Genomic DNA, 27,124 nt, shown 5'->3' with positions numbered 1-27,124 from the left:
CCACATTTCACACTTTTAAAGTTTATTTTATTTCTCATATTCAGCAAAAGGTCTCTCAGGCACCCTGGGTGGCAGTGGGATTCACAAAGCCAGGATAAGTAGCTGGTAATCACTCTTTCTTTCCCCATTCTACATTTTCCAGTAGACCTGGTTTATGTGAAGATGGAGAGAGTTGCCCAACCTCTGCCTTCAACCAAATATACAAACTCTGATGTGTCTAGAGATTTACAGTTGCCAAAACCGCTAACTGGAAAAGAGATCCATTTTACTTTACAACTTTCCACTCCTGCTCTTGTAGCAGAAGACCACATCCCTCTCTGGGTTTGTGGCTTTTAGGGCAAGCACAGCTGTCTCTGGGAGCCCAGAGGACAGCACACTTGACCCTTCAGGGTCTTCTGGCCTGCACTAAGGCAGCCAGCTGGGGCCAAGGGGCATGCCAGAGCCGCGTGTGCCCTGCACGGGCCTGAGAAGTGTGAGGCCCAGGCGTGTATCCATGGGCGTGCCCCTGTTGAACTAAAATTTCTCCAGATTTGGTGGCACTTTCTTATTCTTCCATTTCAGATACTGATGAATGTTCGATTGGCAATCCGTGTGGAAATGGGACGTGCACCAATGTTATTGGGAGTTTTGAATGCAACTGCAATGAAGGCTTTGAGCCGGGGCCCATGATGAACTGTGAAGGCAAGTGATGCTTTTCTTCAGCATTATTTCTTCTTGGTACAGAAAGGATTTTTTTAATGTCTCAGCTTCTACTTACATTGTTCTGATATTCTAGTGAGAGTTGGTACTTGTTGCTTGTCTGTTCCCTGGAGATTGGGTCACTTTCCCTGGTTCCTCAGTGTGTTGGTTAATGTTGGGTTATACCCTGGATATTGTGGATGATATCCTCTGGAATCAGTTATATTATTTCAAAGAATATTGATGCTTTTGTCTTAGTGGGCAAAACTTGGATGAGTATAAAAGCAGACTGTCAGGCATGTGGGAGACAGTGGTTCAGATTTCAGCTCTGTTCTTTAAACCTTTGTGGCTAGCTTCTTTGATTTTGGCCCACCCATGCATGGTTAAGTCAGCAACTTTAAATGAGTTTATGCAAAGAAAGAGAGGAGAAGGCAACATCTCTGGCCCTCTCCTTTCTGAGATTTCCCCCTCATTCTTCAGCAGCTTTGGTTGTTCATAAGGCTCCCTCCCTTGATTCCTCTGGATAGAAGCTCAGAAAGTTTCTCTTGGAGATTTAGCTGCCAGGTGCAGCAGCCATCCCCAGGGTAATTTGAGAAAAAAAGATTGAGAACTTATTCTTCCTGGCTATTCACTGAGTTTCCACTCATCACCAAAAACAACTTCAAGTGTTGTTATTGTATTTTTTTCAGAGTTTATAGTTGTTATTTGTTGGAGGACGAGTTTATTAGGTACCCAGTTCCCCAAAGCAGGACTGGAAGTTTTATTAAACTATTGCTTTCAGTACAACTGCCAAGTAAATACATTGATATTTATTTAAACAAATAATTAGAACTATAGGCTGACCACATGCTGCCTATTTCCTTAATCAGATATCAATGAGTGTGCCCAGAACCCGCTGCTGTGTGCTTTCCGCTGCATGAACACCTTTGGGTCCTATGAATGCACATGCCCGACTGGATATGCCCTCAGGGAAGACCAGAAGATGTGCAAAGGTAAGGTTACAGACAAGGAAGTAGTTAGGACTTTATTTGCCATGATAGAAATATATTTTAATGATTTTGTAGTTCTCAGCTATCTTCTTCTAGAGTTTTACAGAAATGTATCTGATGGCCTTGCTGGTAGATCTCCTATACCTAGATAGCAAGACACTTGATGGTCTATCCAACATTTTCAAAAATAGGATGTCACACTCTTGAGCTCTTATTAAGGCAAAGATAGCCCTTTCCTGAACTTCTTATCGTTAGGATCAATGCTGAAACTTTCATAAATACAGCCAGCAGTGGAAAAAGACTGAGCTCCTCCTTTCTTTGTCACACGATGAGATTACATTTTAAGAACCAGAAGACCAAAAATATGACTTAAAAGCACTAAACAATAGCCTGTTCTGGAGAATTTCCTGTTTTTATATCTTTCCTGTTAAAAATATTTTATAGACCTGGATGAATGTGCTGAAGGGCTGCATGACTGTGAATCTAGAGGCATGATGTGTAAGAATCTGATTGGCACCTTCATGTGCATCTGCCCACCTGGGATGACCCGAAGGCCTGATGGGGAAGGCTGTGTAGGTAAGGCTTTAAGGGACGATGCCCGCTTTTCCGATACACCTACTCCAGAATCACAGTGCTATTCCCAGACCATCCTAACTGGATGCCAGCTGTTTCTCGAATCTGTTTCAAGGTGGTGCTGTAGCTAGATTTCTAACATCTCAGAGTTTGTGCCAACATAGTAGGTTCTGGATCATACAGTGGAGATTATGCCTGTTCTGTCCTGGAATGTATGCCCTCTTGTTTTTCAAAATTCTGTGTCCTGTAAATCTAAAACATTAAATTTAGAAGTGTCAAAAAACTTCTTGAAACAGTTCTACTCATGAGGCCAAATTAAAAGTATGAGTTAATATTCTCATTTTTGTATCATTCCATGAAAGAGGAGAGTAAAGAGGCAGATAATTTATAGACCCCTGTTACAGGCTGGATATCTCTGAGGCTTAACTATTTGGACCTCAGTTAACTCATCTATAAAGGGAGGAGGGGGAGCTGGATCTCTGTGATGACTTCAAGAGTTTGAAACGTTATGATTTTATGATGCATGTGGAAGAATCATGCCATGTTAGCTGGTCATGGCCACCCTATCCACTGTCTCAGCACTTTATTCAAAAAATGTTGCCACCTGGGATGCTGCAGCCCCAGGACACAGTCTTCCTCCTCCTTGAGAATAGTTGGCTCCTCTCTTTTAATTAAGAATCTGCTGCTCCCTTTTTAACCTCCAATACCTAGAGAAATTTGGATATTTTTGGAGGAACACTTGAAAAATGCTAATAATTTCTTATTTTGGAAAAAATAACAAAATAATAGTATTTCTTTAAAATAAATCTGCTCGTGATTGCCTGGTGCTCAGAGTCACAATTGAGAGTAGCTGCAAGTGGACACGAGGGAAATGGAAACATTCTAAACCTGGATTGTGGCAGTGATTGCACAACTCAGTAATTTACTAAAAATCACGGAAGTATACATTCAAAAATGGAAATTTTTAAGTTATCCCTCAGTAAAGTTGTTTTTAAAAATGAATCTACCACAGGAAAACATTCAAGGATGTCCACTAAATTTTGTTTGTAGTAACAACCGAAAAAAAAAAAAAAAAAAGAATAGGAAGCAACCTAAATGCTCATCATAGGAGAATAGCTAAATAAATGTGGCGCAGCAGCGCTATGAAATATCAGAGCAGTTGAAAGGAATAAGCTATATGTGTGTGTATTTAAGTAGAAAGAACTCTAAAATATGGATGCAGAATAATATAGACAACGTGTTATATTTTAAAGAAAGTTGTAAGTAGTACTATATATTTTCTGTAGTTATATATAGAAGCAAGTAAGTACGTAGAAAAAAATTTTTTAAATAAACCCCAATTCATAAAAGGGGAATTACCTCCAAGGACAAGATTAGAGGTTACTGGTCTGAAGTGAATTCAACTTTTTCTGTCAATTTTAATTTTTTACAAAAGAATTCCTGTATTACATGTGTAATGGTTACATTAATTTTTAAATGCCTGCAACAACCCATCAGATTATAATTGGATTCATAGTTTCTTTTAGTGTATTAGATATACTTAATAAAATTAAAATAGATTATGTCACATGTTTGGTTATGCAGTTCTTTCAAAAACACTTATTCTTCTAAGATCTAAAAACACTGTTCTTCCAAGATTTGAAAATCAAGCCAAACGTAGACTCCTGTCATGTTTAAACAATATATGTTTCTCAAACTATATGAAATGGTATAAATAACATGTATGGAAGACATTGCTACCATTCTTACTTCTTATTGTACATGGGATCCATTTTCATTTATATCTTTTTTAAAATTTATTTGAATATGTAGGTGTTTGAATCTCATCTGACTAAAATACTTTTAAGTGTGTTTTGCTTTTTATGCTTGAAAATTTTTTGTTTCTGTAACTAGCTAAATTTTACACCGTGCTGTCGTTACATCTGTATGTGTGCTTCCTGGGAAAAGGGGTAGGCATTGTGATGAAGCTGGGAATCCAGGTTTCTGGTCCTGGATCTGCATAAATGAGCTGGGTGAATTGAAAGTGACTTAATTCTCTTTGCCTCAGTTTCCTCCTCTGTACAGTGAGAAACTGATCTGTGTGGGGGAAGGATGTCTGCTCTAGCTCTGATAGTCTATGATCCCATAAACATCCTTTTTCAAAGAAAAGACTCATTATGCATTTATAATTTTTTTCATTTTTAAAAGATGCAGGTTCTGAAACCTTTTTGATCCTAAATCTTTTAATGATAAAGTGCTGATAGCTGAAACTTCTGAAAAACCTTTTTTGATCATCAGAAAACTTTGTAGAGAAGTTTCATTTTATGCAAACATATTTTTACAATTATAAATTCCATAATAAATAGCCAAAATATGATTATAAATAAAGTGTTTACAAATATCAGAATGAAGGATAAAGCCACAAAAAAAACAATAAAAAAGCTGAGTGCAATGAAATGGGAATCTAACAGAATTACCTCCATAATGTCAAATGCAATAAAAACTAAAAATATTATAGGCTAACGAATTAAAGTTATGCAAGAAATCTAAAACCTCTGTGAAGAAAACTGTAAACTTAATCAGAGACATAAATTTGACAATACAATATATTATGTCACGGTAATTCTTTTTAAATAAATGAGTTATAAAATCTAACGAATAGAGAAATGTTACTAAGATTGTTAAATTTTAATGAAAATGCCAACAGAGTACATTTTGGGATTCATTATCATTTTAAAATGTTAATGAGGGGAAGGAAGGCTTCCTTTTAAGGATGATGGAATGGGGTTACCTCACCCTTATCCCCTGAAGAGTTTAGAAACAGGGTGGGGGAGGGAGAGTACTGTCTTAATTTAAACGAAAAAAGTGGTCACAACTACAGATGCTGAAGAACATCTTTCAAATAATATAATATTTCACACAAAAACTCAGAAGATGTTCAGTTACATATTCTTCTTTAGACTTTGGCAGAATAAAGATATTTCTCAAAGTAACTGCCCCAATTGCAAAATTTGATCCAGCAACCTTTGATTAGAAGATTAGGGACATAGGTGAATGAAAGAAAAGTGATTTTGTTGTTGTTGTAAAGCTAAGTTCTACACTGCAGGGTCAAGAGATGAAGAAGTGGAAGAGAAAACATATGATGAGCTGAGACTTAAAGAACTTTACTCAGAGCTACAGTAGCCTCCTAAATTACCAGAAACCTTGAGTTGTACATGCCTCATGGGCAGAGAACAAAACAGATCTGGTGAGAGGATGTTCACACAACAAACGTGAATTGAAACTGTAGGCTATCTGCAGTTCAGCACTGGTGATCTTCTGCTGTTCTATCGAATATAGAACTAAAATTCTATATTCAATCTGCTGAGAAAATAAACTGAAATACGACATTGTCAGAAATGTGTTCTAGAATATTTATCACCTACATACCTTCTCTGAAATGGTTACCACACTATATGCTCCAATACATTTTTTAAAAAATTAATTGAAGAGGAAGTAGTGTATGTGAAGCAGTGGTGAACCAAGAAACCACTAAACCTTATTATTTGTTTCAAATAGATGTTGATAGTCCATAACAAACTAAAATTTCTCAACCACATGAACGTGGCAGGTGGCACAGGGAAAGAGGAGGAAGCAATAAACTCATACTAAAGTGCATGTTAGGGCCAGAAGCTTTTGAAACAGATACTTCTTGATACTGATAGAAAGGTATTCATTAAGAGTGTGTGAAGTTGTTTCATTGTCACTGGAAGAAGAGAAGATTACAACTTCCAAGCATGAGCTAGGAACCAGAGAAGGGCATAGAGAACTATTCTAATCTAAGAAAGACTGAGAGAAGGGAGCAATATAGCATGGTAAATATAAAACAGTATAAAATAGCAGGCAAGAATCCAAACATACCAGTAATCACCATAGGTAAAAAGTAATTTAAATTTCTTGTTAAAAGATAAATGGACTTGCAGAATTCCTTTTAAATGCAACTTGGTGCTTTTTACAAAAAATGTACCAAATCAAAATGTGAGATAGACTGAAAATAAAGGGATGGGACAAGATATTCAAGCAAATGCTGATTAGGAAAAAAAAAAAAAGAAAGAAAGCACATACAAAATAAATATCAACAAACTGAAAATTAAAAGTAAAAAAGTATCAAGATGAAAGGAGCAGTTAATCAAAGAGATTTAATTGTCATGAGCTTTCTTATGCTTCTAACAACTTAGATTTGAAAAATACCTCAAACAAAATTTACAAAATGTGAAATAAACACAATAAGTAAGGACACAGAAATTTTAATAAGTCAGTTTTGCTCTAATAGATTTTTTGTCACCAACCAAAAGAGCAGTATTACTTAAATTCGTTCACCCATTAGCGACCCTCACAAACCACACTGCTCTTGGGATTTTACTCAACCCAATCTAGAAGGTCTTCCTTTATTCCTGGCCTGAGTGGCCTTTACCCTTCTCCCTACCCCTCCCTAATGCCTACCTCCCTTCTACCCTCCTCACCACCCTACCCAGCCCCCCCCCCCGCCCCGCCTCTCTCTCATGTCACATAAACAGGCAACCTCTTCCTCAAAGTTCTTCTTCTCCTTTTGGGGGGCAAGTTAATCCCTTCTGGAGACCAATTTTTCAGATCTCCATCAAACATTACCTCTTCCCCAAAAGAAGGAAGCGGAAGAAAAAGGAAGGGGAAAAAAAAAACACTTGGTTAACAAAGAAGCCACATGAAAGGATGAGGTAAAGTTAAAAATAAATCAGCATTCCATCATATTAGTGTTTGGTTCGAAAAGTTTTACATAAGATATAATCCATTAGAAGACAATTAGTAAATTAAATTTTACAATCTGCTTATTATTCACATTATTTGTTTTTCTAAAGATGAAAATGAGTGCAGGACCAAACCAGGAATCTGTGAAAATGGGCGGTGCATTAACACTATAGGAAGCTACAGGTGCGAGTGTAACGAAGGATTTCAGTCAAGCTCCTCAGGCACTGAATGCCTTGGTAAGTTGATAAATGAGTATATTTCACTTGGTAAATAAAAACATCTGCTTTACGTGTCATCACAGAAGAGCTCCACATACGTATCCTTGCCTGCTAAACAGACCCCTCAGTCTAAGTAATCCACATACCTCTTCCAAAAGGGGCCATCTATTAAAATGACAGATGTGTACGTGTGTGTGCTGTAGGTACACCGATGCATAATGTAAATAACCATCTTCAATAGTCTTTCCAAAATTAAGATTAATTAAATTCTATGGAAAATTTGATGGAAGTAATACTTCCATCAGGGAATGATTTAATTCCGAAAGAAAATATTTGCTATGTGAGGTAAGCTCTGCTGTGTTAATGACACTAAAGTAAATGCCACATTTCAAAAATGAAGTGAAAGCCAATTTTTATTTTATGGTACAGAAAAACATTTTACAAAATATTTTCTTGTGGAAAATATATGTCTCAGACATTATATTTTATTTTAATGCTAAAATGCATACATCATAAACCATTTTTCATTAATTATGAGCAGGTGTAAAAGTATGGAGTAGTAAAATTTAAGACTATACTTCAATTTTAAAAATTTAAGCAAACAGAGAAATAGCACTCATCACTTGATTTGGTGTAAAAAGCAGCATGTTTCAACTGTATCAGGTTTTTCTCAGAATGATGTCATTTGCTTCAAATACTAGGACATACTTAGTCAAGAAAATATATTTTGTTTATTATTGTCTTTAATCTAGGCCTTTACTAAACCATCAGTCTTTTGGAAACAGAAAAGATAACCAACACAGAAAGTGCACTTTTCTTTTCATATTAACAGTTTCATTAAGATGGTTCATAAAACCATATTAAAGATCTCTTTGCCTATTTCCATCAATGAAATCCCTTTATTTATACTATAAAAAATGACTTAGTCCAATATTTGAACAGTCTTTTAGATGTAAAAAATACAAGAGATTAGGTTGAATATCTACCAAGATTATAACATAGTCTAGAATTTGCTTTTTAAAAACAAATAGTGATACACATTTGCTTCTTTAAAGGAAAATATTTTACTTTGATTTTCCTTTTGTTTGGATTCTACAGGAATGGAAGTTTACTGTTACCTAAATGCTGATGGAAAAAAAGAAAAAACAAATCTGTTTCTTCAGTGTAGTATCTGCTTTGTCAAATTTAATAAATTGTTTATAGTGAAAGAACACTCTATGAACTTAATCTCCAATAAAACTTTATAATAGTTGTCTTAAGCAGTGTGACTGTTCATATGAAAGAATACTTACTTTAAAAAAAAAGTATTGCTAAGAAGGAAAGCATTGATTATCATATTTAATTTGAAGATCAAGATAAAAAATTATCAGTTCCATGCCATTGATGCTTATTAACTACTTTGTCATTTCAGACAATCGACAGGGACTCTGCTTTGCAGAGGTATTGCAGACAATGTGTCAAATGGCATCCAGCAGCCGCAATCTTGTCACAAAGTCAGAATGCTGCTGCGACGGGGGGCGAGGCTGGGGTCACCAGTGTGAGCTCTGCCCACTTCCTGGAACTGCCCAGTACAAAAAGATATGTCCTCATGGCCCAGGGTACACCACTGATGGAAGAGGTAAGTAGTGGAAGAAATTCATGAAAGTTATCAATACCATGAACTTAATTCAGATTAATTTGAAGGAAACACAGTTATAACAATAACTGAAATATTTGTGTGTATATGTGTTTGTACATTCTTTTTGCTGATGCTTTAGATTCTTTAAAAGGTGCAATCTTCATGTCAAATCTAAGAGGTGGAATTTATTATTATTCCTGTTTTAACAGATAGGAAACTGAAGTACAAAGCTTAGGTAAAAATATGTCATTTTCCCAAGATCCACCCTTTCTAAGGGATGGACCCAGGAATGGGACATATCTATTGCCTCCAGAGGCCATGCTGTAACCCCCAACTAGACTTGCTTTACTTAAATAAAGGCTGCTTATTTGTTTGAGCATGCACAGGAACTCATTCTGTTTGCAACATATTTACAGGCCAGCAAGTTTCATAATTGATTAGTGGTTTCCATTATTTTGTACAACCAACTAATATACTAATGTCCTAAAAATACCATTTTCCTCTATTACTATACAGATTCTTGACCCTGTGCCTGATTACTTTGCTAATGAAACCCTTTCTTCAGAGTCTAATGCAAGTGCGTATTTGTGGTCAATCCATGGGATATTATCTCAAATTACAAATTAGTTGAACTTCAGAAGGGTAGCTTTCTAGATTCCCCCAAAATAACTCATACTTAGATGGCAGAATGAGTAGACTTCAACAGGGCTTTCAACATAGCTTTCCTTTTGTTTATCTCTTCGTATCCCTTCAGATTAATTTTTTTGTCTCTCCTTTCCATGTTGCACTCGCCTAAATGATGAGAAGGTATACCAGCACGATTGTGAATGATAGTTGTTAGTTATCTCACGTCAATTCCTTAATTTCTTAGTTTCTAAACTAGTTTCATCCTTGCAGAGGATATATTAACTTCTGTTGTTTTCGCCTTGGGGTTTTTGGGGGCACAGATATTGATGAATGTAAGGTTATGCCAAATCTCTGCACCAATGGTCAGTGCATTAATACCATGGGCTCCTTCCGGTGCTTCTGCAAGGTTGGCTACACCACGGACATCAGCGGAACCTCATGTGTAGGTAAGGAGATGTGAGGCGTCTCTGCATCTGAGGGTTGTCAGCTGTTTCCTACCAGTCAGTTACTGTCAGCAGAGTACCTTTATTATGGAGTTTTGGAATGTACATTTTGTTAAAATGATGCCATTCGTTTCAGTAATGTGGTTGTTACGGTCACAGGAGTTGTCTAAGACCTTGTCTAGTAATGGGAGACGCAGAACTGTTCAATTCATAAAGGAGTTTGTGCAATTAGGGAATCATAAAAATTATTTTTAAAAATATACTTCCAACATTTTATATTTTAATTTAAAATGTATAAGGGCACATTTGTTTTTCATTCCTTTAATGAAAGAAAAGGACTTTTGATTGTGAAAATGTGATGTGTGTTTGCATATGGAGAGAGAATGCTTTTTGCTTATTTCTCATTGCAGATGTTTGTATAAATTATATGAATTAATCATCATCTACAATTTCCAGTTGCAAAGCAGTCTCTTTGAAGTTTCTATAGAAACTTTCTATATTTTCATAATCTTTTTCTAATTTTTTTTTATTGTTTCATCCATACCATTCTATGACAGTGAGGGTAGGGGGGGTGCTTGCCTTTATTGAGTCTTTCCAAAGCATTCAACTTAGTTTTCATTAAAGAAAAAAAAATTTCTCCTTCATATTTCATCAACTTATATCATATTCCATTAAGGCTCCTATTTTAATAGCAAGCACACCTCGCATAGAAGGGTTAAGAAAACGAAACTAAATCCTAGTAAGCATTCAGCTCACTTGGTTGGGCCTGAGTGTGAGAGAGAATAAGCTATCCATTGTGAGCTTTTAGCATTTTGTGGCATCAGTGTGTCTTACAGGGGAAATGGAGATTGCTTGCTATCAGTCAGAGCCCTAGCAGGAAAACGTGGCATATTCCAATAAGGACAGTTTAAGGAGACTTGTCTTTAATAAAGGGATGGTGTATAAAGGCGTGGGCAGAGTGTGCACAAACTACAAGGAATAGTGTGCTGGGGCTGTACCACCCTAGGACCAAAGGAAAGAGAGAAGTTATTGGAACCCAGAAGGAGGAGAAAGCTGTGCCCAGAAGGCTGCCTGGAGAGGAGCTGTGACCTCTGATCCCATGATTCAGTCAGCCTGAGCCTGTCTTGAGAGGAGTCAAATGAGAAATTAAGGACCAAATTGAAGACAGAGGGCAAGAGAGCCTGCTAATAATGTCCATGCAGTTCAGCCTCCTGGGCCCAAGAGCAGGGTAGACCAGTGTGAGGACTGCATCTAGAGGGGGAAGTGGAAGATTTCTAGCACTGTGTGATGCCGCAGCTAAGAGGGTTTGAGAACTTCTGCCACATCCACTTGTCAAAAGAAAGAAACTCTTAGCTTTAAGTTTCTCAAGGTGTAAACCTAAGTACATTAATCTAAAGAATGTAGTGGATTTTTTTGAACCTAGACAGGTGTTCATGTATTTGCTTTACAAAGTAAACCAGTATGTTACTTAAAAAAAAAATTGTTCTGTGCATAATTTCTCTGGGTGTTTTCCATTTTAAGTTGAAGAGGAAAAGAAAAAGACGAAGTAAGAATAGTGGGGGAGGGAAAGAGGCTCATTGTTCCTTTTAACCAATAATTTAATCTTCATATCACTTTTACTTAGATCTTGATGAATGTTCACAGTCCCCAAAACCCTGCAACTTCATCTGCAAGAACATGGAGGGGAGTTATCAGTGCTCGTGTCCACGAGGGTATGTCCTGCAGGAGGACGGAAAGACGTGCAGAGGTGAGCAAAGTCTGGCATTGTGAGCTTCTCTTCTTTCAGATTCAAAATCAGCTCATCAGAGAATGATACCATGTGCTTCACCTTCATTAAAGCACATCTTCCTAGTGGTCACTTTATTATTCAAGGAAAATTCTTCCAAAGGACACATTGTGTTGGAGGAAGCGGAGAGAATGAAAACCCTGGTTACAGTGGTTTTGCTGCCTATAGCAAATCACAGAAATTTTAAAATAAACAAAATAAATTATGATGAGGAAAGAGATCGAAACAACTAAAATAAGATTTCTTGCTCATCTAAGATATCATTTCTGTAAACTATTACACATTTACTGCAGAAGATTGAAAATGAATTGGTAACTTAAAATTTTTTGCCTAGGAGGTATTAAAAGTAATTATCAAACTAAGTTAGATAATTAAAATACTCCAATACTATACTCATACATTCAATTTTATAGTAAACCTCATCAGTATGAAAAATATGGACTGAGGAGATTCCTGCCAAATTAAATTTTTGAAATATGAATTATTCTCTAGAAGATGAAGTTTTGTTTCCAAGAAATACCAAAAAAAAAAAGTAGAATAAAATAATAGCAAGCAGTACTATTCTCTTGGATCTACTTAGTGAACCATTATGAGTCAATTTAATTTCGCACCTTGTTTGTATATGATGGCACTGAAGTGTGTGTCTTTTAAGCTTTAAAATAATGAATTAGTCTTGTCTACATCTTACATTGCTTTGTGAATTTATTTAAATATATTTTCCTATAATAAGTTCCAATCCAACCAAAGTCACATATTAAAATTTTTATCTGTATTATTCAATTCAAATGTTGATTTCATTTATGACTAGAATTATAGATGCCATGTTTTTGTTACTTCTGGTATTTATGATAGTGTTTTCATTTGGATCCTGAGAACCTGACTCAGTGTTTGTGTTAAGAGCTTCATCAGTTTCCAGATTCTGTTTTATTTTAATTTAACCCTGTCTTTAATAGGTATAAGTGATCAACCATGTGTTGCCAAAACACAGCCTCTGTACCCTGCTTACCGAACTGAGACTCAAGGACAGAGTTTTGGGTGAAGTAGAAAAGGCAGCTTTATTTCTTTGCCAGCAAAGGAGGTCACAGTGGGCTAATGCTTCTAAGACTGTGAGCCTACTGGGGAGAGAAAGCAGGAGGGGTTTATAGTAAAAGTTCAGAAATTCAAGAGGTGGAGCTAGTTTCCATAGAGAAAGCATACAGGGTAGCAAATCATTGCAAAGTTCTTGTTTTTGCAGATGCAGTGGTCCCCTTCCCTCTGCTGGGGATGAAGTTCATCTCGGGCTTTGGGACTCTCGTAATATTCTTGTACCAGAACGAAGGATGCATGGGAAAGGGCTCCATGGAAAAGAGCTCTAGAGAAAAACTTGTGCAGTTTGATGTCAGATGGATAAGTGTGTTAAGCTTTCTAAGCAGGCTGAGGCCTTGGACCTCCTGCTGCAGACCTCAGCCTGCAGCTCTAATAATAAGATTCAAGGAAACCACAAGGGGTCAAAAACAACTGCAGACATATGCAGTTGGGGTGGGTTATGAACAACTAGATGCAGGAAACACCCACCTGCTGTTTCTGAGGTGCTGGGCTCAGGAGTAGGGCACTTGGGTCAGGAGCAGGGCACTGAGCATGATCCCTGCAGGCAGCAGCACCTCAAGAGGGTTAGGTGGACCACCCAAGCCTCCCTCCTCTCCAGCCTAACCCTGGTCAGCAAGAGCATGAGACAAACCCTTTAAACCATTACACAGTTAAGCAGTTACAAGCACCGTTATAGATATCAGACGGTCACTGACCACAGTAGGTCCTACTTGGTTATACGTGTATTAAACTGTACATTAAATGCAAGAATCCTGACCTCTGGATACTACCTTTGAGACTAGTTCTTGGATACCACCATGATTCATCCTTTCATTTTCTTATTGTAAGAAAACTTTGTGTTGTGTATCACCTTAGCCATCCTATAACAGTAGCCCATAATGTTTATCTTTCTCCAGTATGTGAAAAGAAACTCCTTGCCGTATGCATATGTATGTCTATAAAACTTTCAGCAAAGATCTAGGCAAAATCCTCCCAATAGAGCATGCATGCCTGCTGTGGCTTCATGAGAAAGAACTCAAGTTACCCAGGAAACTCTGCTCTGATTGTATTGGCTTCTCTTTCATTTCAGACCTCGATGAATGTCAAACCAAACAGCACAACTGCCAGTTCCTCTGTGTCAACACTCTGGGGGGTTTCACCTGTAAATGTCCACCTGGTTTCACACAGCATCACACTGCTTGTATTGGTAAGACAAACTACAATAGGGAAATTTTGCAGACTTTCCGTAGAAACATAAAAACTGTACTTTAAAAATGGTAGAATAACAGCTCAGTGCTTAAAACCAATCCCTCATAATTAGTGGTCTAAAAATGTTGCTAACAATATAGGTATTTTTTCACAAGAAGAGTATCTAAAGGAAAAAAGTCCTGTATAGTCCAACTACATGCACACTAGGTAGTGCAGGCAGGGCCCTCATACTGCATCCTAAATATAACCATGTGTGTTCAGATAAAATATGATTAAAGGCTCACTGTAGTTTAGAACATGCTAATGTACATGCCGAGTTTTTTTACATTAGAAGACACACATGTTAAGAGGCTTTCAGTCTGTACTATCAAAAACCATGTCCTCATTTAACCCAAAATAAGCTCTAGTTGAAATATACTTTTTCTGACCATTTTTGCCTTTAATACAATGGTGAATCATGGCATACATTTCCCTAAAATGCTGTTTTCACATCATGAAATTTAGGCTTTCATACTTCACTTTTTACTTCACAGTAGTGAAATTTGAGTCATGTAATAATTGAGACGTGTGACACTCTACCCCTTCGTGCTTTGCTAGACAACAATGAATGCGGGTCTCAGCCTTCACTTTGTGGAGCAAAAGGCATCTGTCAAAACACCCCAGGAAGTTTCAGCTGTGAGTGCCAAAGGGGGTTCTCTCTTGATGCCACTGGCCTGAACTGTGAAGGTGAGTTTATTTGCTCAAACATCCTTACTCTAATATAGCAAACTATTTTAACTTCCAAGCCACTCACTGAAAATTGAGATCATCTTAAAAGAAAAAAATACACATTTAACAAAGTAGAACCCAGAAATTGATTTTTGGTTTGTAAATTTTCATATGTCATTTTGGGGACAGAGGAAAACCTTAATGTGATGAAACAAAAATTTTGTCAGTGCATATTAGCTTTTAAGTTAACTGAACTGTTTATCTGATTATTAATCTAAAAAAGAATTAAACTGAAAAAGAATGTGCCTAACTTAGTTTAGTGTATGAGTATACCAGAAAAAAATTGAATGTCTGTTCCATGATAGTCGAATACGTAAATGGTTAGTGTAAGACCAAGAATCAATTATTGTAGAGAACTGGGAAATGTACAGAAAGTGCTAGGGAAAACTCATGATGATTTTATTTGGTCTGAGACCCTGATTCACTCTTTTCTACAATGAACATTTCCTATAAAGTCTCCCTCACAATAGGTATTTCCTGTGAAGTCCATGGGAACATTTAATTGGGGATAAAATAAGAATCTGCCTGTGGTCAATAAAATATATTGTTCTTCAATATTTCCATTGCAAGTGCCAGCGTGTAAGACACATATACTAGGATTGGTATTTTTTACACTATTCATGCCAGAGATTCTGAGGTCACATACATCGCATTATGTTTCTATATTCTATTATAATTTGTCTTTATAGATTTTAGTCACCCTTTAATTATTCTTAGAAATACATTATTTTGAATTCTAGAAATATATTCCAAGTTTTTAATATACTCTTTATAAGAATATAGAACTTTTATATGTATCTAATTTGCAGCCAAGAAAAATTTAATTTAAAAAATTTCTATTTTAATATTTTATATTTGAAGTCATTGAGACTTTGAAAGTTTTCTGAACATACAGCTGCTTGCCACGTGTGAGTTCAGCTTGTGATCATCCACATAAGATACCATTTATTAATTATCCCTATAAATTTGTTACACACACATCAGACATGCCAATTTTATTTCACTCTTTATGGGTAGATTTCAAAGCCTCAGTTGTCATTCCAAAAGAGTATGCATATATGAACAAGGAAATTATTCCGTATGTGTCATAATACTATATCCTGTCTAAAAATAACATATTTAAATACCTTAAATTTGCATCTAATTAATCTTGAATGGTAATAAAATTTTTTGCATGCAAAACAATTATACTTTTTAAGCCTCTGTAGTTCTTGTATCTTCCCAAAAATGAAGATTACATGTCAATCACTTTTTAATCTACTGGAATGTGTAATGCAAATATATTTATATCATTTACCAAATAAATCATACCATATGTAGTTAATCCATCCAAAATGCACAACATTTGTGGTTTCTGTGGTTGATTTGCTGAAATTAAGATGTTATTTAGAGCACTGACGTAGCATGATCTGGTGGATAGCATAAGAATGATGTGGTTTCTTATCTTTAGAACCATTCTCTGCATCACCACTAATAACCATGTGACTTGAAAAAAAATCACAGCCTCTTTATGTGTGTTGTTTGTTTATTCCTCTGATAATAGTTACCCAGGCTGTGTTTGGAGTGCAGTTAAGAATAGGAGAAGAAAGGTACATAAAGATCTTGCCGGAATTATTTTTGCAGATGTTGATGAATGTGATGGAAACCATAGGTGCCAGCATGGCTGCCAGAACATCCTGGGAGGCTATAGGTGTGGTTGCCCTCAAGGGTATATTCAGCATTACCAGTGGAATCAATGTGTTGGTGAGCACTCGCTTGTTAATTGGTATCTGCTTTTCCCACCTTAAGGTATCTTTGAGTAAAATGCGTGAAAGAATAAAGGTTGGCGTTTCAGTGTAGCCTTTAAATCCTAGAACTTAAGAACCAGTGCTTAGGACTAAGGTATGGTCTCTATACCTATGTATATTTGAAAATATCTGTCATAACAATGTTAAGTACCAAAAGGGTAACTCAGCTTGAGCTTTTATAATTCTAATTTTCTGCTAGATGTAATTTTAAAAGATGGTGTCAAGAACCATACTCTTCATTTATTAAGGTCAGAGGCTTTTTATCAGTAATTTAATATCTTTAGATTTAGGGTTGAAGGATTGCCCATCCATCCCCCTCATACAAATCTAAAGGGATTCAGATCAACTTAATGAGGGCTGTTTGTCTGTGATTTCCAGTCACGTATTTAATGGAGGTAAAAGATTTTAAGGTAGAAAAAGTACTTCCTTACCAAGTTTACAGCAAATTTTGTTGAGAACTCCAGACAAAAGTGTTTGTAAAATAAATTCTGTAGGCACTCAGCTCTTCCTTGCACTGTTAAGAGTCATGGAAAGTCTCCTTTTAAGGAAAGATTGATCAAAGACAGCATTATTCTCTACTTGAATAGCCAGCTGACTTAGCATATGCCTAATTTCTTGGCTCCGTGTGAATGCCCTTCATAGACATACTGTCCAACACAGTGTGATGTTAGATGCTGGCACAGCTTAGCAGAAAGGGGAACAGTGGTCCTGCCGAGAAACAGTGGGGTGCGTCCTGTTTCTCCATAGTGATTTAAATTACCCCACACGTATTTCAAATATTCTACCCAGAGCAATCCACTAAATACATTAATCTGATTTTATCCTTGGTGATCTTCTCAAAAGAAATTTCTAATGACAGTTTAGTGAATTGGGAAGAAAATCAAGACAAATTTCAAAGGAGGGAAAACAACTCTGAAAGTCACAACTCTGCTGTGGCCTTGTGCCAGGTCAAGGACAAATGCTTAGCCACACCAAGAATACACACTCATGGGGAAATTCAGAAACCACTAATGATCTAGAAGTTAAGGATAGAGTTTGAAAGGATTATCAAAATGATGAGTCTGGCAGTCAATCAAAATAATCCCATAAGTTTAGTTTACTTCTTTTCTCTTCACAGAAAAAAAAAGTTGCAGAAGTCCTTACGCCCTGATTTATTAATTCATAAACAAAGTGTAGGCACACTCCTTCAGAACCTAGGGAATGGTACGTTTTTAGGTAGCTATTACAACAGTGTAAAACAATTATATTATATTGCATTTTTTATGAAGTGTGAAGCCCACCACTCTAATACCATGGACTTACTGGTTAATTCTATGGAACTTAAGAAAAAGAATGATGCTCTAATATTTCACATGTGTCAGCTTAAATAAAATTCTTGTTTTTAAAATGATCATCAGTAGAAATAGTAACATGTATGGACTATTAACTCAATTTCTAAGTTTTTAAGTTTCCTAGTGTTTCTGTCTGTAAGCATCTAATGCAAAAATAGCCACCCAGGTTTTCACCAAATTTGGCTTGACTTAAAATGGCAGGCTGTGTGGGATATCCCAGTTCTCCTGGATGGGCTCCTTGGAGTAGGCACTGAGCACAGCAGTCACCCCAGGGCAGCTCAGGCTGGAGTCCGGCCAGAGCCTGGTGTGCCTTCTAATCAGGAGAGACCCCACGGACAGAGGGATGAGTGGTTTCAAAGTTGAGTTCAAAACTAAAGATACACAAACAGATATCCCCAACTGCAAGTACTAATTAGTGAGCTTGCTCTGCTAACATGGGCACCACTAAGCAGCAGGCCCCTGAGTAGGACGAATCAGAAATTTATTTTGAAAGATTTGAAATTCTTCTGTTGAGCAACCCAGCTGGTCTCTAATAAAACTGCTGACTTTCTTGCCTTTAACCCACAAAATACAGTTAGAATTTTAACTCAAATACATGGCAGTAACAGAATTAAACAACCCATCAGGAAATAATAAAAGCAACAAGCTAGCAAAATAACAAGCGTTATAACAAAATGCAAATCGAGAGGCCACAGATTATTTTTATGTCATTTCATGTATGCATATCCTCAGTCATTCATACAATTGAGGGGCAAATATAGCATGATATATTTCAGACAGATTTAACTATGGTCTCCTTGTAAACAGACAGAAATTTTAGGGAATCAGATAAGTAATATTAAACTATAAACCTAACACTGCCAATCTAAGAAAAATGACAGTTCTTGTAAGTGTTAATATTGAGAAAAGCTTTTAATTCAATTGAAGACTTCTAAGTTTCTAGCCAGTTGTCACAGAACGTTTGTAACATTCTGATACATGGATTATGCAGAGTTAGGTAACTGTCTAACATTTGCAAGCATTATTATTATTCCAAATTGAAAATTAGGGAATATTGGTATTTGCATATGATTAAAAATTACATTTTAATGTATGAAGCCTTGGGAGAAAAACAACTTCTAGCTTCTGTGGCCTTTTCAAAATAATTTGAACATGGTTTAATGAGGCTTGAGTCAGTTCAAAGTATGTCTCAAACAGGAACATATTTTGAAAGTCAGAATACCTAAGCCTATAAAATTATACCATGATGTATATTTATAGTGTATAAATATGAAGTTTATCATGATGCTTCCAAAAATTTTACATATTTTAAAATATTTTTGTCAGTGGTATGTTTAAATGCAATTTATTTAATTAAGTATTTTTCCTGGTAATTTTTCTACCTAACACACTATCTAACACTATATTCATAGCAGGATCAGTTTGTTAAATTATAATCTAACATTCTCTATTAGGACAGAAATACTTCATATAAATGTCACATTTAATTATAAAAGCAGAGGAGCCTTTGAGGCAGAATTCCAAATACTTTGTATATAGAAATAAGATAGCAATTATGTTTGTCATAGGAAGCCTAGTTATTAAGAATTCATTTCTATACTTTCTACCCATGAAATGAAGGCTAAGACTTTGTGCATCTTAGGTAATCATAGTGTGTTTTATATCCAGTGATTAAGAATTCTACATTTGGCAGTCTGATTTAATTCTGGAACTATAATCATGATACAGAAATGGGCCTGATAACGTCTGCCCTTTCAATAACCTCTACGCTGTAGTTAATGGAGTTTAATTTCCTGTCTGAGAGGCCTCTTCGCTGAGACTCCATCTGCATCTCCCATAATCTCACTGAGCTACTTCAGATAAGCACGTCCCTCTGCTGCTGTGTCCCAGGCGCACACCTAATTGCACATGGGCTGGTTCCCCCATGTGGGCTGAAACACAGACGTGTCATCTATTAGGTAAACAGGCACACTGCTCCAGCATAGTCACGAGAATTTGAAAGAATTCCATGGACCAGATGTGACCGGTGCCCCAGGTGAGATGTGGATTATGATAAAGCCCACAGGAGTCAAGCCACAGACTAGCTATCAACCAGACAGTTAGGAGCAAAGTTGTCATTTCCAAAGTTAAAAAGCACAGTCAGGCTTGAATTTGTAAAAATGATAGGAACAACTGAAAGTATAATCTGTAATTATCCTGTTGTCAGGCATTTAAGGGACAGTGTCAGTGGTTAAACTAGTAAAACCTATGTCAGCTGATGACTGGATGCGAACCCATGTCAGAAGGCACAGTCTCCGCCTGATGGGTTCTCAAGCAGGTAAAAGTGCACAAGGTTAATGGTCCAGTAGATACAATTAATATTTATTTCAATTATTTTCATTTAGGGTATTTACTTTTTTTACGTATTTTCTCTCCATGTATAATGAAGGCTAGGAGAGTTGCTGGGAGAATGGATACAAATATAGACAGAGACTTTTTAAACATTGAGATATAACTTACATACCATAAGATTCACTCTTTAAAATGTAAATTCAGTGGTTTTTAGCATATTCTCACAGCAGTGCGCAACCACCAGCACCACAGCACCACAACATTCATCAACCCAGGAAGAAACTCCATACTCATTGGAAGTCATTCTCCATTTCTCCCTCCCTGCAGCCCTGGGCAACTTGCTAATCTCCTTTCTGTCTTCTGTGAATCTGTCTGAGGTATAGCCTTCTGTCTGAGGTATAGCCTTCTGTTTGAGGTAGCGTACTGATAATAGAATAGAAGAGTTATTCAGTAGTCACACTGCAAATAGCTGTCCCCAAAGGCTGTCAGCATATTCAGAAACCTAGTACAAACAGGATATAAAAGGGTGGAGCAAGGTTATTTCAAGCTGTAATTTGGGCGGGGGGTGGGGGTTGGCACGGATTTGTTAGGTTTTGTTTTGCTTTGTTTCAGTGTCATATGCTTTGTGAATCAACCATCAGGGTAAACATTTTAAAATACGGTTCTAGAGCCATTTCCCCTGCTGAATCATAGGTACTTGGAGACGCAGGCTCTTTTTTGCCTCACTGCCCCTTTTGCAGTGTTGAGTCTCTTTCTTTGTGTTCATAGACGAGAACGAGTGCTCCAATCCGAATGCCTGTGGCTCTGCTTCCTGCTACAACACCCTGGGCAGTTACAAATGCGCCTGCCCCTCGGGGTTCTCCTTCGACCAGTTCTCCAGCGCCTGCCATGACGTGAATGAGTGCTCATCCTCCAAGAACCCCTGCAATTACGGCTGCTCCAACACAGAAGGGGGCTACCTCTGCGGCTGCCCGCCTGGGTACTACAGAGTGGGACAGGGGTAAGGCCATCCACCCCCTTGCACACAGGAAAGCGAGCATGATCCAGCTCAGACTGCCCTCCCTGAGTTCAGGCTGCCTGGCCGCTTGCGACTGTGGGGAAATGAAAGGGGATTAAAGGCCCTGAGGCAAGAGCGATGGACAGAGTGTTTAGGGTGTGGGAGGAAAAGGCACCAAGTAGGCATGTGGATTATGTTCAACCTGTGGGACTACCTCCTTTGTGGTGAGCATAAGACTTGAACTTGTATACAGGTATCACTCTTTTGCCCCTGAAAACGGCTTGAATGGATTCGATCAGATCCCTCAAGGCCAAGGACAAGCAGATGTTTAAAAATGCTGCACCTCACATGTTGTCAGAGATACCTGGGTCATGAGGTACAAGTGGAAATGGCTCCACCCAGTTCTTCTGTGAATTTTGGCATGTGCTAAAAGGCCCAGTGGTCCCTGAGGAGAGTTATCCCTCTCTTTGCTCATCTGGCTTTACGTTGCATGGTGAAGACGTGCCTGGTTGATGTGACACCATCTCCACAAAGCTGAGTTCCCTCCAGCTAGTCGCACACTCCCAAGTGCAGCCGCCTCAAGTCCTGTCAGCTGCAACTGAGGTGGTGGCCACGTACATCCTTCCAACAAGGCAGCCAGTGCTCAACAGCACAGAAGATGAGAACTCAGGAGGAGCAGTGTATGAGTCAGGCACTGAGGGGCATGGACTGTTCTGTCCACCATGGGTACATAAAAATGCTTGAGACAAAAGTCTTGGTGTAGACAAGGGTCATTTAGAGCCAACTGATTGACTCTTTCACTAACCAAAATAAGAGTTCCAAAATCTCAGGTGTTAAAGCAGAGAGCTTTGTTGTGAACAGTAAACATAGGCTTCAGGCTTAGGATTCAACAGTGCTTCTAGCATTCTCTTGGGAAATTCATACTTTGCTTTTACCTTCTTGATTTAACTACGCAGAGTGCTTCAGTTTAATTAGGATTGCAAATTGGGGAAACTTGGGGCTCACTCTTAGAAGAATTTTGCTGTTCAAAGTAAGAGAAATCAGGGGGGTGGGTGTAGCTCAATGGTAGAGTGCAGGCTTAGCATACAAAAGGCCCTGGGTTCAATCCCCAGTATTCCCTCTAAAAATAAATAAGCAAACTCAGCTATCTCCCCCCAAAAAAACACAAAGTAAGAGAGAATCTCATGTATTAGGTGTTGAAGAAAAGACTATTTATGAAGTTTTTACATTTATAATCTTAGGATTTGCTTTGTGGGTTTCTTATTTCGGAAAAGTCTTTCTCTTCTTCTGGAGAGCTTTAGTTAATGTTAATGATGAAGTCTAACAACACCTTGGTCTCATTGCCAATAGCCACTGTGTCTCAGGAATGGGATTTAACAAAGGGCAATATCTATCGCTGGATGCAGAGGTGGATGAGGAAAACGCTCTGTCCCCAGAAACATGCTACGAGTGCAAAATCAACGGCTACCCTAAGAAGGACAGCAGACAGAAGAGAAGCGTTCACGAACCCAAACCCACTGAGGTGAGTAAATCTCACTTTGTTTTGTCGCAAGATTTTGTCCACATGGAGTCATGTGTACTAAGCAGTAAGCTTTTATGTAGGTTCCAGCCTATCGTGAAATTTATTAGTTAAATTAATGGACACGATATGGCAGAGACAAGTACATTAAAATTAGTGGCATTTTTAGCTCAAAACACAAGGTCTGGGGGAAAAGACTTAAGATTCACAGTTGCAGATCATATGTTTCCATTTTTGATTTGTGCCAGAAGGCAGTAAGATGTCCTTTCTAGGAAATAACTATTTTGAAATGATTCAAAAAAACAAAATTATTTTGAATCTGGTCAGTTCTGTTTTATACATATATATATAGTTCACTAGGCTTATTTTAATTTTCAGTAGGTAAGCCAATTACATCTCATATTCTGTGACATTTATAAGATAGGTGTTCCTTCCATAAACTTTATCCCCAAGTAACTTATATTTTGTAAGAAGCTGAGGATCTGAATTGCCTACCACTGATATTTCTTTGCTGTTAATGGTATTTAGCAGAGTGGTTAAAGGGGTGGGCCACACACTTCGTGGTTTTGAAAGTGTTCCTTGCCCCTCTCCACTTACTACCCATGTTATATGGGGCATGTTTACTTAACCTCTACCTCAATTTCTTCACCTGTAAAATGGGAATAAAAATATTTACCTCTGAAGGCTGACAGGAGGATTAACTGAGTGATTACTGTGAAGTGTTCATAACAGTGCCTGGCATAAGCATCACACATATTCAGTAAATGGCACTGAATAATATCCGGTATCTAGAGATGTTAATGATTTCCCCCAGAGATCAGGGAGAGCACCACCCTTGTGAGTTAATATCACTGCTGATGCCCCATCAAAAAACCACAACTAACTGGCCGTGTGAATTGGGCAACTTGCTTCAGTTTTCTGGGCCTTAGAAACTTATTTGTAAGACTAGACTTCTCTAGCCAAGAAGTCTCTGATTCTATTTTATAGTAATAAATAGGCCAGTATTATATTTACCTTAAGTAGACTAAGGTTCTTCACTGATGTTTAAATATAGCAACTTAGATTATTCATCAAGTACCCCAAACTACAAATCCAGAAATTCTGCTTATGAAACCCTCCCATTGTGGTTCTGAGACATGATTCTATCTGAACACTGATGGGGCAGCTTTAGCACCACCGTAAGCAAGTTTTTAACAGGCGCTCACTCAAAGCATTGGATTTTTGCCTGTCCTACTAAAGTAGCATTCTCAAACCTCCCATACTTCTTACTGAGTGAGACTTGGTTTATGTGGGCCCTGCCCTGTTGGCTTTTTGCCAAAGCTGGTTCAAACCTGAGCCCTGACAACTCTGCATGTCCCTCCCTCTGCACTAATGGCTCCCAGCAAACACAGTGGCTCGTGGTTCCTTGGCCTTACACATCAACCTGAGCCTTCAGAGTGAAGATTCCTCTGGGAAGAGTCCATGCTGTTGGATAACAGCTGCACTTCTCATTATAACTCCAGCAAAAAAAAAAAAATTACATTTCCTAAATTGTCTTTTTTTATTATTAGTAAGCATGCTATTCCATAAACTCAACAAAAACTTGAAGTGTGAATGCTCCCTGTAGGCTCAGCCCTGTAACTTTACCTGGATAAGGCTGAGTGAGAAGTTGTAAAGATTTAAAGAGCATGCTCTGTGGAACTGACCTCTTCTCCCAGCCAACAGGAAGTTACAAGCGGCGTGCGGTGGGGCAGACACATTGTCACTGTAGCCGCACTTCAACAGCAGGTTCCTATCAAGTCCTCTCCCTGTGCTATGGTAGCTCTTCCCACATCATTTCCTGCTCTTTCTCCAGGTTGGACAGATCAGCCTGGAGAGTGTGGACATGGACAGCCCCATGAAAATGAAGTTCAACCTCTCTGGCCTTGGCTCTAAGGAGCACATCCTAGAACTCATGCCTGCCATTGAGCCGCTCAACAACCACATCCGCTATGTCATCTCCCAGGGGAATGAGGATGGCATCTTCCGTATCCACCAAAGGAACGGGCTCAGCTACTTGCACACGGCCAAGAGGAAGCTCGTGCCCAGCACATACACACTGGAAATCACTAGCATCCCTCTCTACAAGAAGAAGGAGCTTAAGAAACTGGAAGACAGCAATGAGGATGACTACCTCCTAGGGGAGCTCGGAGAGGCTCTCAGAATGAGGCTGCAGATTCAACTCTATTAACCCCTTGCAGACTTGGTTCCAGTCTCAAATCCCTGCACAGCCAGCCTTCAGAAGCCTTTGAGAAATCAATGACTAATTTTAAAGAGGAAAAAAAAGACTTTTGTTTTTTTTCCTCCCTGTCTCAGACTTCAGAATGTTGACTCTCACAGGGAGGGATAATTTAGACTCTGGTGTGGCCAAAGATTTGAGTACAGAGGCAACCGTCATTACTGTATTTTTTATATAACTTCACTTTAAAATATATTAAAAAAAAAACTAAATGTTCAAGAGATCGGCATATGGCACTAAATGCACAAAAATAATGTGAGCTTTTTTTTTCCTGTTAGCAGTCTGTAACACTTTGGGTATTTTGCTATAGTTGCTAATTAAAAAAATATAGATGTTTATTTATTTTTAATGCAGTAATATATGGAGAAATGAACAAGCTATGTAAACAAAAAGGGAAACTCACTTGTTTTTCTTTAGATTTATAAATTTGAGCTATTTCTTTTAGAGGTGCTTTTTAAAAAATTCAGTAGATTCAAGAGATGTTTCCTTTGGTTTTCTGCCAGTTGTCCAACTGGTACACATCTGATTATTTTAAAGAAAGACTTACAGAGCTGAATGGGCAGTATAATCAATAATTTAAAAGACAGAAATGCCATTCGATCCTTTCTAAAGGAGATGAAAGCCAGAACAGCTCATTGTGATGATTATTTCACATCACCAGACACACCAGGCAACAGAAGATGAAGCACAACCACTGTAGCAAAATACCTTGACTGCTTGTGAGACCAGTAGCGTTGCAGGCCAAACCGTACTGTATTTCCTTCTCATAACCTCAAGGAAGCATATGTGCTACCCACGACACCTCATTCTTACCCAGGGTGTGCTGCGTACTCGTGGTACTGTAGGCAGCTGAAGAACTGCCGTTCCTTGGAAAGGAACACCTGGCGTTCTGTAGTGTTTGGTGCTGTCTTAGATTAATGGTGCATTTATTATGTTCAAGCTATTTCAGGACTGCCATATGTGCAAGCAAATCATGCAGTACAGCCAAGGAATATATGTTGTTTTTTTTAAATCCATTTTTTTTTAGAATTTTCATTAATACTGTAGTTATACACCATATGCCTCGTTTTATCATAGCCTATTGTTTATGAAAGATGTTTGTACAATGAATTGATGTTTAGTTTGCTTTAGTCATTTAAAAAGATATTGTTCCAGGACGTGCTAGTAAGAGTTTGTCTCTGTTCTTCTCAACCCAAGAACCTGTCCCTGGACCAATGACCAAACCTCATATGTGAAATGGCCAAAGCACATGCAGGCTCCGGGTTGTTCCTCTCACACCTGTGCTGACCAAAGATTAGTCACCAGTTATATCCAGTTTGGGATTTTGTTTTGTTTTGTTTTCTAATAACTAAAAAAAAAAAAAACAAACAGTGTAAATTTGTAATCAAGCGTTTGTGAGGAAGAACTTATGGCTTTTGGTTTTGTTTGTTTTCGTAGGTCTGTGTATCAAATATGACACTTTTCTTGCAATAAAGCTTATTTTGGGGTACCTTTCCGGATGAGAGTTTTATATGACTAAAATCCCTGCTGTGTTTATGGGAAGGTGTAGGAGCTTTGCTTACTGGGACCTGAATGAAAGTACCAGAAAGAGAGCCAGGCACAGTTACAGGAAAACAAGGGGGTGTTGTCAGATCTGTGACACAGAATAAGCAGGACTGTTCAACTGACAATTGCAATTTAAAGTCGTATTCAAATAGAAGGACACAGTCAACGTAGTTAGTTGTTCACTTCCTCGCAGACTCTAAACCTCCCAGAGACCTCAGAATCTCTCCACTCCACCTCACCTGTACTTTTTTTGAATGCCATTGTGTTAAAGCACCCTAAAGCACCTGTGAGGAAGTGAAACATTCCCTCAGAGTCTTTCTTCTTTAGGGGTTCCCTCAACGTGGGTTTTTAAGCAAACGTACACAGCAGGCATAACCCGGGCCAAATGGCACCTTCGCCAAGAATAATCCAGAGGCTTCCTATTACTTGCAGTGTTGTACCCGATCCCCAGTGGAGAAGTGTGTAGATAGGACAAGTGGTTTAACAGGGACTCTCTGCTGATACATGACTGAAATGAGCAAAGACATGTCTCAGAAGTTAATTCCACCGCAAGGTTTGAGAATTTGTGTGCTTAAATTTCTCATCCGAAGAATAAGAAAACAAGAAAATATTGTGACTGAGCTTAATGCTGTTCTTTGCC

At 38.0% G+C, this 27,124-nt stretch overlaps 1 protein-coding gene across 1 annotated transcript in view; it reads left to right on the top strand.

The window, feature by feature from the left end:
- The window catches only part of FBN2 (fibrillin 2), a 207,397-nt gene extending 180,969 nt beyond the window's left edge, over positions 1–26,428 (top strand). Inside the window, exons 53-65 of the mRNA XM_032476642.1 lie at positions 562–681; positions 1,548–1,670; positions 2,112–2,243; positions 7,094–7,219; positions 8,613–8,819; positions 9,767–9,892; positions 11,514–11,636; positions 13,831–13,947; positions 14,547–14,675; positions 16,341–16,460; positions 20,935–21,166; positions 22,514–22,685; positions 24,517–26,428. Of these exons, the coding sequence (XP_032332533.1) occupies positions 562–681; positions 1,548–1,670; positions 2,112–2,243; positions 7,094–7,219; positions 8,613–8,819; positions 9,767–9,892; positions 11,514–11,636; positions 13,831–13,947; positions 14,547–14,675; positions 16,341–16,460; positions 20,935–21,166; positions 22,514–22,685; positions 24,517–24,891 (2,102 nt within the window). The 3' untranslated portion in view covers positions 24,892–26,428. The remainder of the gene's footprint in view (positions 1–561; positions 682–1,547; positions 1,671–2,111; positions 2,244–7,093; positions 7,220–8,612; positions 8,820–9,766; positions 9,893–11,513; positions 11,637–13,830; positions 13,948–14,546; positions 14,676–16,340; positions 16,461–20,934; positions 21,167–22,513; positions 22,686–24,516) is intronic.
- Positions 26,429–27,124: the final 696 nt, after the last annotated feature.

This window comes from Camelus ferus, chromosome 3, assembly GCF_009834535.1.
Source record: "Camelus ferus isolate YT-003-E chromosome 3, BCGSAC_Cfer_1.0, whole genome shotgun sequence".
Taxonomy (NCBI): Eukaryota; Metazoa; Chordata; class Mammalia; order Artiodactyla; family Camelidae; genus Camelus; species Camelus ferus.
The sequence above is the reverse complement of the archived record's forward strand: the minus strand, read 5'-3'. Positions and strand labels throughout refer to the sequence as shown.